Source organism: Capricornis sumatraensis, chromosome 4 (assembly GCF_032405125.1).
Source record: "Capricornis sumatraensis isolate serow.1 chromosome 4, serow.2, whole genome shotgun sequence".
Lineage (NCBI taxonomy): Eukaryota > Metazoa > Chordata > Mammalia > Artiodactyla > Bovidae > Capricornis > Capricornis sumatraensis.
This window is the reverse complement of record NC_091072.1, coordinates 112,437,201-112,453,438: the sequence shown is the minus strand read 5'-3', so window position 1 is coordinate 112,453,438 and position 16,238 is coordinate 112,437,201. Positions and strand designations below refer to the sequence as shown.

General features: G+C 40.0%; 1 protein-coding gene across 1 annotated transcript in view; it reads left to right on the top strand.

The window, feature by feature from the left end:
- Positions 1 to 13,014, top strand: part of ALDH1L2 (aldehyde dehydrogenase 1 family member L2) — a 60,392-nt gene extending 47,378 nt beyond the window's left edge. Inside the window, exons 18-23 of the mRNA XM_068971481.1 lie at positions 567 to 666; positions 1,279 to 1,377; positions 4,234 to 4,399; positions 6,269 to 6,374; positions 8,334 to 8,533; positions 11,551 to 13,014. Coding sequence (XP_068827582.1) covers positions 567 to 666; positions 1,279 to 1,377; positions 4,234 to 4,399; positions 6,269 to 6,374; positions 8,334 to 8,533; positions 11,551 to 11,606 — 727 coding nt within the window. The 3' untranslated portion in view covers positions 11,607 to 13,014. The remainder of the gene's footprint in view (positions 1 to 566; positions 667 to 1,278; positions 1,378 to 4,233; positions 4,400 to 6,268; positions 6,375 to 8,333; positions 8,534 to 11,550) is intronic.
- Positions 13,015 to 16,238: the final 3,224 nt, after the last annotated feature.

Genomic DNA, 16,238 nt, shown 5'->3' with positions numbered 1-16,238 from the left:
CCAGAAACAAGTATATCAAAATGGTTAAAAAAAAGAAAACAGTCATCAATGAGCCATGGAATGGAACTTTGTGATTTTTTTCCTTCTTTCTGAATTTTTAAAAGTATGTCTAAAAGCATTTTCCTTTTTGCAAATAGGAAGTAATAAACAGAATTTTTAATAACTTCTAAAAATGGATATTTTCCTCCAATGTGCCAGTAATCTAGTTAAACGTTAAATTCTTTGCCAGGCCTTTATGTAATCAAAATTCTTACACCCAAAGAATCTGTATTTACCCATGAGAATCTCTAATTATTTGACCACAGAATTTTTTAAAGAAGCAATTTTTACGGAAGATTTCTAATAGTCACAAAGCTCACAGAATAGTGTAATGAACCTCCATGTATGTGCTCATCAGCCAGCTTCAGCTATCATCACCATTCTACCATTCATGTTTTGTCTTTGATAAGTTTCTTAATATTTCTGAGGCTCAATTATATTTTCCATGCTAAGTAGTAATTGTGTCCAAGAAATAAGAGAAAGCAACTGAGAGAGTAAATGCTCATATTCCATTTATTTTTCTCCAGCTGTGCTGTTAGCAACTTGAAGAAAGTTTCCCTTGAACTTGGTGGAAAATCCCCACTTATAATATTCAATGACTGTGAACTTGACAAGGCTGTGCGAATGGTAAGAGTAGGTCAAGTCCAGTGAAATAGGTGCCTACTTCTGAAACACATTCCAGCTTCTTGTTTATCAGGAGCCTTAAAATGAGGTCTGGTTTTATCTGACCATAAACAGAAACCATTCTCTTTATGATTAGATTTGGGATTGCTTAGGGCACTTAATTTTAAAAATTATGTCATTATAATCAAAGGTCTTTTTAAAACTTGGAAGCCAGCTTTTTACAAACAGATGAAGAGATTTATAAACATTCATGATTTATATAAACTGATGTAGAGATTCTAAAAGCAAAATTTGGTATACAAATATTACATTTAAATGTATAGAGTAGTCTACATTTTCTTATAACACAAAATCTTTTTATTGGTATATCATCCTTGATAGGTATATCTCTTGTAAAGTACTCATAGATAGAAAAGGGGAATGGAGAAATAAAATTTCTAAAAATATCAAAACCAAGAATCCCTAAGCATCACTAACTAGACCAAGGGCTTGTGTTTTTCTCTGACTGCTCTGTGTTGCCTGCTATTTTATGATAAGACAATTCTTAGTGTGTGCAATTTTATGACAACCTTGACTTCCCAAATAACAACAGTGTTTTGCCTTTTGTTGCCAAAGGGCATGGGGGCAGTATTTTTCAACAAAGGAGAAAACTGTATTGCAGCTGGTCGGCTGTTTGTGGAAGAATCCATCCACGATGAGTTTGTGACAACAGTGGTAAGCATCTTCAGATTTGCTATGTGAGTTGGATAGAAATTGTCTTTACTTTCAAAGTACTTCTGGGATTATTAGTGGTGATAGTATATTTTTTAAAAACAACACAATCCTTATTTTTTAGAAGTACTTTCTGACATATTTAGATTATGATATCTGGACTTTGCTCCAAAATAATGCAGAAGGGGAGGAAGTCAGTCAGGGAATAAATTGATCATGGGTTGGCAGTTGTTGAAGCTGACTGATGGGTATGTGGAGTTTCATTATGTTATTTGCCTACTTTTATATGTAATTTTATAATTTTTCATAGTAAAAAGTTATAGGTCTATATTAAAAAACCTGATAAAGTATACTGAAGAGCTCTCTATCTCGCTCTGTATTTATAGTATATTAGATCCTTGATATTTATGGAATATATACCCCTATGTTATTATAAATCCCTAAATTGCCTATGAGAGATATACCACTAGATTCTTACAAATCCCAAATTTACAGTAAAATGACAGCATATATATTTCCTCCACTAAGATAGATACATACCTACATAACCCCTGATGTTGGACATGATTCCATAAATATGAGACTAGAAGCATTTATAGAACTATTAAGATGAATTCTGTGGTAAAATTGAACTCTGAACATACTACAGTGTATCATCATTATGGTCGTAGTAATCACAAACTTGTTTCTAGTTGAAAAACCAGCACCCAGCTTTTCTTTTCCTTCAGACCCAATTCCCCAATTGCACCCCCAAGAAGCAAAGGCATCTTTCCTCATGAGAGTAGGAAACAAGGAAGCCATACAGAGGGGCAGACGGCGGGCAGTGTCTGGCTCATGAGAAGCCCGGAAATTCACTTTTGTGCCTTAGTAAAATACAGGGCACAGCATGACACATCATGGGCTTTCCCAACTACAACTTGTTGAAATTTCAAATGCTAAGACCACGAAAATGAAGATCATGACATCCGGTCCCATCACTTCATGGGAAATAGATGGGGAAACAGTGGAAACAGTGTCAGACTTTATTTTTGGGGGCTCCAAAATCACTGCAGATGGTGACTGCAGCCATGAAATTAAAAGACACTTACTCCTTGGAAGAAAAGTGATGACCAACCTAGATAGCATATTGAAAGGCAGAGACATTACTTTGCAGACTAAGGTCCGTCTAGTCAAGGCTATGGTTTTTCCAGTGGTCATATATGGATGTGAGAGTTGGACCGTGAAGCAAGCTGAGCACCGAAGAATTGATGCCTTTGAACTGTGGTGTTGGAGAAGACTCTTGAGAGTCCCTTGGACTGCAAGGAGATCCAACCAATCCATTCTGAAGGAGCTCAACCCTGGGATTTCTTTGGAAGGAATGATGCTAAAGCTGAAACTCCAGTACTTTGGCCACCTCATGAGAAGAGTTGACTCATTGGAAAAGACTCTGATGCTGGGAGGGATTGGGGGCAGGAGGAGAAGGGGACGACAGAGGATGAGATGGCTGGATGGCATCACTGACTCGATGGACGTGAGTCTGAGTGAACTCCGGGAGTTGGTGATGGACAAGGAGGCCTGGCGTGCTGCGATTCATGGGGTCACAAAGAGTCGGACGACTGAGCGACTGAACTGAACTGAAGACCAGAAATGTCAAGGATTTGCTGCTATCAGTCCATCAGTAATATGTTTTGCACACGTAGGAACAGAATTAATTTATTTATTCAACAGCTATTTTTTGAGCACTTACTGAGGGATTTTAGCCAGACCTAAATTCAAAATTCATGGCCCTGTGGGGTTGTGGTAACTCCCATTCTTTCTCCTTATTAGAATTGGTCTTAACATCAAGAAATTCAGAAACAGATGAAGATAATTAAGGAGCCCTAGGATTGTCATTCTGAGTGAAGTAAGTTAGAGAAGGAGAAATATTGTGTGACTTCCCTTATATTGAAATCTAAAAGGAAATGATACAAAATGAACCTATTTACAAAACAAACAGGCTCAGAGATTTGGAGAACAAACTTGTGCTTACCAGGGCAGGAAGGATGGGGGGACAGGATAGTTAGGGAGTTTGGGATGGACAGGTACATACTGCTGTATTTAAAATGGATAACAAGGTCCTGCTGTATAGCACAGAGGACTCTGCTCAATGTTATGTGGCAGCCTGAGTGGGAGGGGAGTTCGGGAAAGAATAGATAGATGCTTGTATATGTGTGACTGAGTCTCTTTGCTGTCTACCTGAAACTATCGCAACATTGTTAATTGGCTGGAACTATCACGACATTGTTAATTGGCTATACTCCAAAATTAAAAGTTAAAAAAAAGATAACCAAGGAGCATGTGTGAGTGATGAATGTTCCATATAAAGATGGGTTTTCATCAGAACATTCTAGTATATCCTCCGGTGTGGCTATACCGTGAGATTTTCACGAGGGCAGTCTGCCACATTTAGGAAGAGGAAAAAGGCGACAATGCGGCCATTTTAGAAATCACTTTGCCATGAAGAGTATGCTGTATTGACAAAAATTCCAGAACATCAGGTTTGCTATTTTAATGGATTAACATTCAGGATAATTTTAATATAATGCATGTGGCTTGTGTTCTGTTTAAAACTCAGTGGTGAAAAGCTTGGGCTTTCACATCAAGAACAGTCTACCGTATTTAGTGGTTGTGTGCTCTTGGGCTAGTCACTTAGCCCCTCTGATCCTCAGTTTCCTCATATGTAAGATGGAAATAAATATCTACCTCCAATGCTACCAAGATTAAGTGAGGACACATCTGGGAAGAGCTTAGTACAACACCCATCACAGTGGAAGCTCGGTGAAGGGTATCCATTGCTATTATTAACAGTCAATTGTGTTCTGTGAACTGGGTGACATACAGGTGGAAGAAATTAAAAAGATGAAAATTGGTGATCCACTTGACAGATCTACCGACCATGGGCCCCAAAATCATAAGGCCCATCTGGAAAAGCTTCTGCAGTACTGTGAAGCTGGAGTGAAAGAGGGGGCCACCCTCGTGTACGGAGGAAGACAAGTCCAAAGGCCAGGTATGATCACCTCCAGGGGAGGGATGCTGGAGGCCTGGCTTCTTAAGTTGGAATAATCGGTAACAGGTTTCATTACAGCACCATCTTGCCTCAGAAGTAAACAGTGGCATTTATGTTATGATCAGAAGAAATATGTTCTAGATCCTGCTTGGCCACTTTTAAGCTGTGACACCTTCGACAATAGTTTTGTTGAGACCTAGCTGTCAAATGCAATGAAATGTGCACATCCTGCTTTACGAGGCTGTGAAAATCAAATAAAATGATGTGACAGGCCCTTAGCTGTGCAGTAAACAAGTGTAATGGATAAGTGTTGTTCAGGCACTGGCGGTTTTCATTCCTGGCAATGTGAGGCTTAATCTTAGCCAGTTTAGCCTGGGAAGGATTCATTCCTGTTGTGTAACTGTTAATGAAGAACTGACTCATTAGAAAAGACCCTGATGCTGGGAAAGGTTGAAGGCAGGAGGAGAAGGGGATGACAGAGGATGAAATGGTTGGATGGCATCACTGACTTGATGGACATGAGTTTGAGCAAGCTCTGTGAGTTGGTGAAGGACAGGGAAGCCTGGCGTGCTGCAGGCCACGGGGTCGCAAAGAGTCGGGCATGACTGAGCGACTGAACGGAACTGAACCCAGTACTTGTTACAGAAGTATGTGAATGACTCCATGTCATGATACCCAAAAGGAGAGAAAAACGAACAAACAACAATTGTAAAACCTCCAGTCTTACTGTGATCGGTGGACTGAGTACCGGCAGTACAGCTGGGTATGATGTGTCTCCTATGGGATCCAGTGTGGAACACAGCATCACCTATGAAGTATTCTTGCCAAAAACATTTAACCATGAATCTAACCATGCCTTTACGTCATGTTTTCTATTTAAAGAAGCACAGGGGATAGGGAAACAAATCAAATATCATCCCAAAGAAGCAATGACATATCTGAAATGCCTAAGATATTCTGCCGGACAACTGAATCAGTTTGTTTAACAAAGTCATGCATGTGCACTAAGTCACTTCAGTCATGTCCGACTCTTTGCGACCCTTATGGACTTTAGCCTGCCAGGCTCCTCTGTCCATGGGATTTTTCAGGCAAGAATATCAGAGTGGGTTACGATTTCCTACTCCAGGGGAATCTTCCCACCCCAGGGATCGAACCTGTGTCTCTTGAATCTCCTGCATTAGCAAGCAGATTCTTTCCCACTGGGAATTCACCTGTTTAACAAGTCAGTGGCATGAAAATTAAGGGGCGGGCATAAGGGAGGAAATGTTCCAGATTAAAGCTATCTAACAACCAAATGCAAAGTGTAACTTATTTGAATCCCTGAATCAAACAAATCAACTACAAAGAGATATTTTCTAGAAATCAGAAACTGAATACAAGTATCAAATCATTATGTTGTACACCTGAAATTAATGTTATGTGTCAATTACATCTCAATTAAAAAACTAGAAGTTAAATTGAAACAAACTATGATTAAGGGATTAGCATTCATTTTGCTAGGTATGATAATGTACATTACAATTTATACTCCAAGTATTCCAGTACAAATCTATGATCTGTGGAATTTGCTTTGAACTATATCAGCAAGGGACAAAATGAATCAAATATAGCAAAATATATGCATAAAGATTTATTTTACTATTCATTATACTATTTTCTCTACTTTTACATATGTTTGAAATTTTTGTAATAAGTACATTAAAAATGTAAGAACCTAGGATTGTTAACACCAAATAGGAAAATGAAAATCTTTTTGGTTTTACTGACCCAGAAGGAAAGAAAAAAAAAGTTATAATGTAATTAAATGAGAGAACTACTAATTGAAAATTACACTATAATTGATGTTATTTTCTTCTGCTTTTTGAATAGGCTTTTTTATGGAACCTACTGTCTTCACAGATGTGGAAGACCACATGTATCTTGCCAAAGAGGAATCCTTTGGGCCTATCATGATCATTTCTAAATTCCCAAATGGGTATGTTCTTAGGCATAATTTAACCCGGTTGACTAAATACAGGTTGTTCTTTTTCCCTACCACTGTGCTATATACGGAGCATAAAATTAATGAACATACAACTTCTACCATAATAATAATTGACAAATAATTAGAAGAGAATGCTAACTTACAATGTAAGTTGTAAAAAATTTTTGCTCCTTAGCTTAAATTAATGGCTGACATTATATGGTATTTGCTAGTTTTAATTTTTGTACAGTTGGCATTTGAAGCATCTCTGGAATAAGGTCAGTAACTGAGACTAACAGAAGTGGTTTTTGCATTTACATTTCTAGAGAAGGCAGCATCTATGAAATCTGATTTTCCCAAAGAAGGAGTGGAGTGTTTTCCCCACAGGGGATCATGCCCCCAAAAACCTAAAACTCAACTCTTTGTAGAAAGTCCACAGTCACCTTATAAACAACCATAAATGACGTACTGGTTTGTCAGGGTCCCCAAAACTTCCCAAAGTATTTAGCGTATCAAAGAAGTCCATATGATAACTGAGTTCCTAACATAATATTTAATATAATAGACTCTCTGGTATACTGCACACAGTTCTTTAGAATTCTGGCTTTAGTTTTCCTTTAACCCATGAAAACAGAATACCCAGTTCAGAAGGGCTTCTTGGTCTTTTGATAGATTGTAAGAGAACTCTGGGGACACTAACTTGTAGTGAGTAACATTTTGACATGTATCAAGTGTGAGAGTTTTAGCAGAGCCTAGTCCACTCCAAGTGAGATTCCACATTTCTCATGAGAGTTGGAAATTGGATAGAGACAAGAGTACCTTTGAAAATCCCTAGGGGAGGCACCACATTCAAGCCTTTGTTGTCTCTTCAAAGAATTCAGCACAACTAATTTTTCTTCCAGCTTTGGAACAGAAATCCCATTTCCTTGCCGGATCCCCAGGTGAAATCTTGGCTTGCATTTACTGGCCATGTTGTAGAAATTTCATTTTTTTTTTTTAACATTAGGATGACACTCATAAAAATGAGATACTCACAGTATGGCAGGCACATGGGAACTGGAACAAGCGGAGACATGAGTGGGTTCATGTCTGCACTGACTTGGCCATGCACACATACTGGACAAAAGGCAGGAAGTCACCAGACCCACTGAACAAATGATTTTACTGCCCTTTTATTGGATTAGCCTGTTAACTGAGTTCAGATTTGATATTGCAACATCCTAGTATAAAGAAAAATAAAATGTTCTCTCTCTCCTCGGGGAACTTCCTGTCTAGTTGGAAGGTGACTGAGTTGGAGGAACATGGGCTACCTGATTATAGCTGATTTTCACTGAGCATTCCCTTTGTTCCAGACACTATTGGCTCATTTAATCCTTATGACAACAGACAGGTGCTATTATTACTATTTCCATTTTTTCACAAGAATACTGAAAAGCTGGGGGAGATGGGGCCATTTGCCCAAAGGTCACCCAGGCAGTGTGGCTGCCGAGCCTTCTCACTGGGCCACTCCACTCTACCGCCTAAGCAGTACCACTGATGGGATCTGAGAAGGCTTCAGGGTGAGGCATGGAATGAGCCCTTGAACTGTGCATGTAAAACCTGAATAGATGGAGGGACTGAGAGGGTGCTCTGAGAATATATAATATCTATACATGGAACTCAGGGGAGAGAAAGACAAATGGGGCAGTCATGAAGGAAAACCAATGAAGAAGATTGAAAAGATGACGTCAGCTCAGATTTTAAAGGGTGTCACACGATGTATGTGAAAAAATACAATACTAGGGCTGTAATACCTCATTGGGCGTTTCTTTTGGTATAAGCCTGGAATATCTCATTTATAAAAACGTAAGCACACTGGCAATAATGTTTTCCTGTTTCTAGCACAGAGGGGAAAAATATTAGAACATAAAACGAAAGTGTTTTGCTTTTACGTTTAATGAGGTTTTATGTCTTCCTAAAAACATCTTACAGGGACATTGATGGAGTGTTGCAGCGAGCAAATAATACAGAATACGGCTTGGCCTCAGGAGTTTTTACAAGAGACATAAATAAAGCCATGTATGTGAGTGAAAAACTAGAAGCAGGAACTGTTTTCATTAACACCTACAACAAGACGGATGTGGCTGCTCCTTTCGGTGGATTTAAGCAGTCTGGGTTTGGAAAAGACTTAGGTATGAACACGTCTTACCTTTCTACTGCACATCACAAAAACCCCACCTCATGCTTTGTCCAACACTTGTATGTTGCTGTAAAGGGCATTTCCTACATGGTATTGATTTTTCTTTCAATGTTAAACATTTTCTAAAAACTTTTTATTTTATTTGGAGTATAGCTGATTAACAATATTGTGATAATTTCATGTGGACTGCAAAGGGACTCAGCCACACATACACACATATCCATTCTCCCCAAACTCCCCTCCCCTCCCAGGCTGCCAAATATCAATGGTTAAACATTTTATCGAACATAACATACATATAGAAAAGAACACAAATTGTATGGAAAAGGGCTTCGTTTTAAAAAAGAAGATTCCTATCGAAAAGAACACACTGACAATTTAGCTAAAATATGTTCGGTTGTTTCTTTTAACTGGACATTCAGCATGAACTTGGTTTAGATGTCATGGGACCAAGTGGAACCAAGAAAGGAAAATGGGTAGAAGGCAATAACCAGCTAGCTCCAAGAATGTATTCTGTCTCTGAACCACCTGGCAGTCTTTCAGAGTCAGCACTGAAACTGGCAGAGTTTTCTGGGCCTCTGGGAGCTCAGAGGTATAGTTTGCAGAAAGCTCCCCAAAACGTAATTTACAGTGGGCAGCAACATTATCACATTTCCAGTAACAGCTTATTTTGAAAACTAAATGCATACCAGGCCTATAAGAGCATATGAGCAGCCCTCACAATAGCCATGGGAGCATTGCTATCCAGTGGCTAAACTGTGTCCAACTCCTTGCGACCCCATGGACTATAGCATGCCAGGCTCCTTTGCCCATGGGATTTCCGAGGCAAGGATACTGGAGTGGGTTGCCATTTTCTTCTCCAAAGGATCTTTCTGATCAAGGGATCGAACGAATCTACTGCATTGGCAGGTGGATTCTTTACCACTGAGCCACCAGGGAAGCCCCAGCCATGGGAGCCCAGGTGCTACTGTTATCTTCATTTTACACAGATGAGGACAATGGCACTCAGAGAGACTGGGTAACTTGCCCAAAGTCAGCCAGCCACCCATGGGCAAAAAGACTGCAAAGCGAGGTCTTCCAGCTGTGTAGCCCATGTCCTCACCCTTCAGTCAGTCTGGCATGTTGTTTCAAAAGTTGAAATGTTTGTGATTTACCAAAATTACAGTCTGCTTGGTTAATTTGGGGTATCTTCTCTTTCCTGATGACATTTGACAGTTTATTTGCAAAAATAAGAGTGACTCCTGTTTTAAATTCCATTGAGTTGAAGGTAAATTCTTTTTTTTTTTTTTTTTCATGTCTTCAATCTGGCTTTCATCCCTGGATCTAAACTAAAAGGGTAGATTTTCTTAGGGAAATTATTATCAGGAAGCAATAGTGTTCCATATGTCTTTTGATAGAGAATGATCGATTTGTCTGTTTTATTATAACACAGTAGACTTTGTCTTAACAGTTTCTTCCTCTCTGAATTTGAAACTCCCTCAGCTCAATGGTTCCCAGCTGCACACTGGAGTAGAATCACCTGGGAGCTTTAAAAAAAATGCAAAGATGCTGATTTAACTGGTCTGAGGTGGGACTTGGGATCAGGAATTTTAAAAGCTCCCTACCGTGATTCTAATTTAACAGTAAGAACCCTGAGTTTAAGCTTAACTCCAGAATCATGTACTTCATTAGTTTCACTCATGGTATTCATGCCCCTTAACTGCTGTAGAAATCAATGACTGTGGAAGCTCAAAACAGGAACAGAACAGAAACAAAATGGCAGATCTGTTTTTTGCCTGGATATGCCTTCTGTGGATTTCCCAGGTGGCTCAGTGGGTAAAGAAACCGCCTACAATGCAGGAGACACAAGTGGCCCAGGCTCAATCCCTGGGTCGGGAAGATCCCCCGGAGGAGGACATGGCAACCCACTTCAGTATTCTTGCCTGGAGAATCCCATGGACAGAGGAGCCTGGAGGGCTTCAGTCCATAGGGTTGCTGGGAGTCAGACACGACTACAGTAACTACATGCATGCATGCATGCCTTCTGTGTCTTTAACATACTATGTAAGTCAGGAAAAATACATTTCTCTTTTCTCTAACAAAACGAAACAAAATGATCTCAAACTTCACTCTGTTCTGCATTTATTGTAATTGGATTTAATGCATCTAACTGCATTTAATATAATTACATTTAATGTAATTGGAAGGACAGTATCCTGATCACTTTTGTTCAGCTTAAATGGAGAGGAAGAGAGATGTAGACTTGTCATCAAGCCAGGACATAAAGGAGAAGGGTTGTGGGTAGAGGTTGATAAGCCAACAGTGTGGTCCTTAAAAGGCCTGGTAGCTGGTCTAAGCCCTTATCCTCAAAGTGTAGACCATGAGCATCAGCATTTGGGGAATGGTTAGAAGCATATTTGGCTTCCCTGGTGGCTCAGAGGTTAAAGCGTCTGCCTCCAATGTGGGAGACCCGGGTTCGATCCCTGGGTCAGGAAGATCCCCTGGAGAAGGAAATGGTAACCCACTTCAGTCCTCTTGCCTGGAGAATCCCATGGACAGAGAAGCCTGGTAGGCTACAGTCCATGGGGTTGCAAAGAGTCGGACACGACTGAGCGACTTCACTTTCACTCTCTTTAGAAGCATATAGGGATTCCCTGGTGGCTCAGATGGTAATGAATCTGCCTGCAATGCAAGAGATGCAGGTTTTATTCCTGGGCTGAGATCCCCTGGAGGATGGCATGGCAACCCACTCCAGTATTCTTGCCTGGAGAATCCCCAGGGACGGAGGAGCCTGGTGGGCTATGGTCCATGGGGTTGTAGAGTCAGACACGACTGAGCAACTTTCCCTTATAACCTTGGGGCCTCTGGTGGACTCCACAGTGTCATAAGATCAGGTGATTCACATGAAACTGAACGTTTGAGAAGCACTGTCTCAGCCCCATTCTCTTGCTCAGCGACTGATACACCTACACCTGGCGCCATCACGTCCACCTGTGCACATGGCCCATCGACTGCTTTTCTCTTTCCTAGGCGAGGAAGCTCTAAACGAGTACCTCAAAACCAAGTCTGTGACGCTGGAATACTAGAGCACTGCCATCCTCGGGAACTCCTCGCAGGCCCTCCACTTGTCAGCTCTCCTGCTGAAGAAGCCCGGCTGCGCCGAGGACAGAGGTGTCAGCCGCCCTCCGAAAAACACGCACACGGACCATGAAGAGGGTGGGGCCACGTGTCTAAGCATCTACACCTGTGCCTGAGTATTTTCTAATACCCCTTTTATACCTTAAAATGCCGTTGGGTTTTGACTATGTTATATACCACACGTATTTCTAAAATATTGAGCTGTTTTTTTCCCCCCACCAAGACTAATCCTAATCCAGGTTGTTCGTTTTGCAAACATCAATATGAGGCAGTTATAGTACAGTAAGTTGGGAACCCTTGTATAACAGGTAAGGTTTTAACCTATGAACCAGGCATGTGGAGGTTATTAAAAAGATTTTCTGTAATCTTTGAAATATATTTTTTAATTGGAGGATAAGTGCTGTACAATATAGTTGGTTTCTGCCACAGAACAAGGCAAATCAGCCATAATTATACGTATATCACCTCTCTGTTGAGCCTCCCTCCCTTTCCCTCATCCCACCCATCTAGGTCATCAGAGGGTACCAAGCTGGGCTTCTGTGCTGTATACCAACTTCTCACCAGCTATCTATTTCACACACTGTAGCGTATACATGTCAATACCACTTTCTCCATTTGCCCCATTCTTTCTTCCCCTATTATTTTGCTCTCAAGAAACAGTATATCCCCCAAGGAAAGTGAAGGAAGTTTTTTTTATTTTCTTTCGGAAATAAGATACATCTTTATGCCTTTGATGTTCTATTTTTCAACCCACTGTGATAAGTGACCAGCTCATAAACAGTTCTTGAGTATCTACTAAGTCCGAGGTGCTATATTATGTCCTGAGGAGTACAAAGTTTAATGACATGATCTTTGACCCCAGATAGTTGAAATTCTTGTCAACAGCTTTTAAAGTGAATTTTTTACAGTATGATATATTATAAAGAAAGTAGCTTTTGGAGGCTGATCTTGGTTCATAACATACCATCTTACTATCTATGTGACTTGGGGAAACCGGTGCAATTTCTCCAAGCCTTAGTTTCCTTGTATGTAAAATGAGGACAGGAATGCCTCCCTCAGGAACCTTATGATGAGGTGAGGATTCAATGCAATAATCTTAGTAAAGCACCTTGCACTGGGCTTTGTTCATGGTAAATACTCAATAAAGGGCAGATTGGTTACCTAATATATCAGCATAAAGCCGAGAGGTGGAATCTATAAAATAGGGATAAAGTTCCTATCTCAGTAGGTATTGTAAGGATTCAATGGGATTATATACAAAATGCACTCAACAGGTGTCTAGATCATTCTCTGTGCTCAAGAAAGAGGAATTATTACAACTCATGAAGCACTTCATAATTGCCTGTTGTCAGACAAAAATAGGTGGGTAAATAGTCCAGGTATGACTAGCAGAAGGTGAGAGCCTAACTTGAAGAGTCTCTAGAAGTTTGTCAGAGCAATTAATTTCCATTAATTCTCTTTTTAAAGTAAAATTTCGGTAAACATTCCTATCTCTCTGGCTTTGAAGAAGCCCTTAGGGATTACTTACTACTTTGGAACTCAGCAATTTAACCAAGAAGAGTGTTGGGAATTGTTAATCAATAAACAACAATAACAAAAGTCAGGGGCAGAAAACTTTCACAAGGAAGAATATTAGGTATGATCCTGGCATGATAAATAGAGCAAATTTTGCCTGTAAGCAAGTTGGCACAGGTAAAATTCTAAATTTGGACCCAACAGGGTCCAAACTGACAGTTCATATTTGGATAAAATGACAAAGTTCTTATTATAAAGGAACCACGTTTTAAATGCAGTGTTTTTACTGATTTCATGTGATTTAAAATATCACTTTGCCGAATATTTTACTGAGAGATGAAATGGCAAACAAAAGCATGCCCATTTCTTTTAGGCTGACTTTTACCTTCTAATATTAATCTCAATAGCAGTGCTTTTAATCTTTGGGGGGGGGTGGGTCATAAACCTCTTTTGAAAATCTGATAAAAGCTATGGACGCCCCTGTCCAAAACCCACACCTTCACACCTAATTCTGCAAATATCTTCAAGAAACTCACAGACCTCCTAAAACCCATGCTTGAGCTCCAGATTAAGAACTCATTTTTCCATAGTGAGTTTTGAAGTTCTTAGTGGCTTGAGTTTTTATATCCGATTGCTGACCAGAATCAAAGGCTACATGGAATTTATAAAATGACCACTGAATCTGAATGAGAATATAATGATACACAGCCTACTAGGTAATTTAATTAACATACTGAGTAATTTATCACCATTTCTTCACATCACTGATTATTTTGCTAAAGGATAAAGCTGTGATTTGTTCCCCTAACTGGGGAGTTGAGAAGGTGTGGACACTTTTAAACATTCTATTTTCCTTCCATTTCCTAGTGCTGCCCTTTTGTTCAAACACCCTTCCTGGCCTTTCCAGTGCCCAGCTTGGTTTTAAGTCTCTCCTCTATACTTTGTCTGGAACACAGTTCTTCCCACGTGGTGCTGGAATGACTGGTCTTCCTAATTAGATATGAGAATCCCTTCCCCACTCCCAGGATTGGCATCTGTCAATAATGACAGCTGTCACTTATGTAGGGGCTGCTGTATGCTAGTCACTATGCTAAGCCAGCTTACTTAAACTTCACATCTGAAAAGATGAATAAATCGAGGTGCTCTTTTTACTGGCTCCACCTCCACCAAGAGGTTATTGCGTTTCCTGACTGGCCTTCCTGATCCCTCCCTGTGTGGTTCAAACCCTAAGTCAGAATGTGTCACTCCTCTGCACAAAACCTCCTAATGGCCCCCATTTCGCTTACAATAAAGTCTACCACTTACCATGCCTGCAAAGTCCTATCAACTTTGTTCCTGGCTACCTCTGACCTCATCTCCCATCATCTACCCTCTCATTCTGTTTAGCTACCCTGGCCACCTTGATGTTCCTCAAACTGATCAAGCACACTCCTAACTCCTAAGTGCAGGGCCTTTGCACTTACTGCTCCTTCTTCCCAACAGTGTGCTAGTAAATGTTTAACAAGTGGCTCTCTGGGGAAAAAAACAAAAACAAAATTCTGACTTGTAGCATTTTCTGATTTCTGTGTATAAATGCTCTCATACTGCCTTTCAAGCTACAAACTTCACTGAACACAGAATTGGGAAGAGATGAGTGTGATTAGAACAAGTGTGAGCTAGAGCCAGTACACCACTGCCTCTTTTTGAAACTTGCCCCACACACCACCTCCCAACAGGCTGCCTCATCTTCTCCAGGTCTCTGCTCGAACATCATCTCAGTGGAGGTCCATTCACTGAGCACATAAAGATAGCACATAAGATTCCCACATCCACACCTCATTTGTCCTCTCATTTTGTTATTTGCCTTCTCCTGCATTGTTTTTGCAGCACTTATCACCACCTGGTTATTAATCATCGATCTCTTCCCATTAGAACTAAAGCTTTGTGAACAGGGGCTTTTGTTCAATGCTGTATCTCCAGTGTCTAACACATAGGAGGAGTTCAATAAATAGTTGTTTTCAAATGATGGAGGTTAAGTAACCTGCCCAGATCAAACAGCTGTTCGGTGGCAGAGCAGGTACTCAAGCAATGAAGCTGAAAGTCTTTTAACCAAGCTAAGATCCCGTTGTTGCCCATAACCAAATCAGACCCTGGATAATGAATAGTAGGCATGTGTTAAATATTTGTCAAATTCAAAGCTAAACTGAGTGGAACATGAACTGTGAGAGTTTTTGTGGAAACGTCAGAGACAGGGTGAGGAAACAAATTGGTTTCCCTATACCTGCCTTTTTAAGAAAACAGAAGGTCTCAAGGGAACCTGGTCTAGAAGTAGGTTATCAGAAATGAACATGATTGAAAGGATGAATTATTATGATTATTACTATTATGGAAATAATACCTAAGTGGATTTTTAATGATTAAGTCACACCTTATTTTGTAAAAATAATAAAATGAGAAGGTAAGATTCAACCACTCTCCACAAATAACCAGATGATATCTGAGATTGTTCCAGATTTTTTTCTATGAGTATACTTTTTTTTAGAACTAGTATATACTGTACATAACTTTATCTGCTTTTTTCAATTAAAAATATGTAACCATCTTTCTATGTCAATAAACATACCTCTATATATGTTCACTGGCTTTAATTCAACTTGTTCTCTTATTGTTGGACATTTATATTTGCTTTTTGACTGTTTTAAACACTGCAATCAATCTTTTTTCTTTTCCAAAAAATATTTGGCTGCACTGGATCTTAGTTGATCCCAGTATGCAGGATATTTTGTTTCAGCACACGGACTCTCTAGTTGCAGTATGTGGGCTCAGTAGGGGCAGCACATGGGTTTAGTTGCTCCGAGGCATGTGGAATCTTAGTTCCCTGACCAGGGATTGAACCCCAGTCCCCTGCACTGCAAGGCAGATTCTTAACCCACTGGACCACCAGGGAGTTCCCTACAATCAATCTTATACGGAAATTTGTTAACAAAACTGTATTTGCTTAATTAGAATAAATTCCTAGAGGTATAATCTGATTAAAAGGATATAGCAATCTTACCAACAGCTTCTCCACATTTTTGCCACCACTG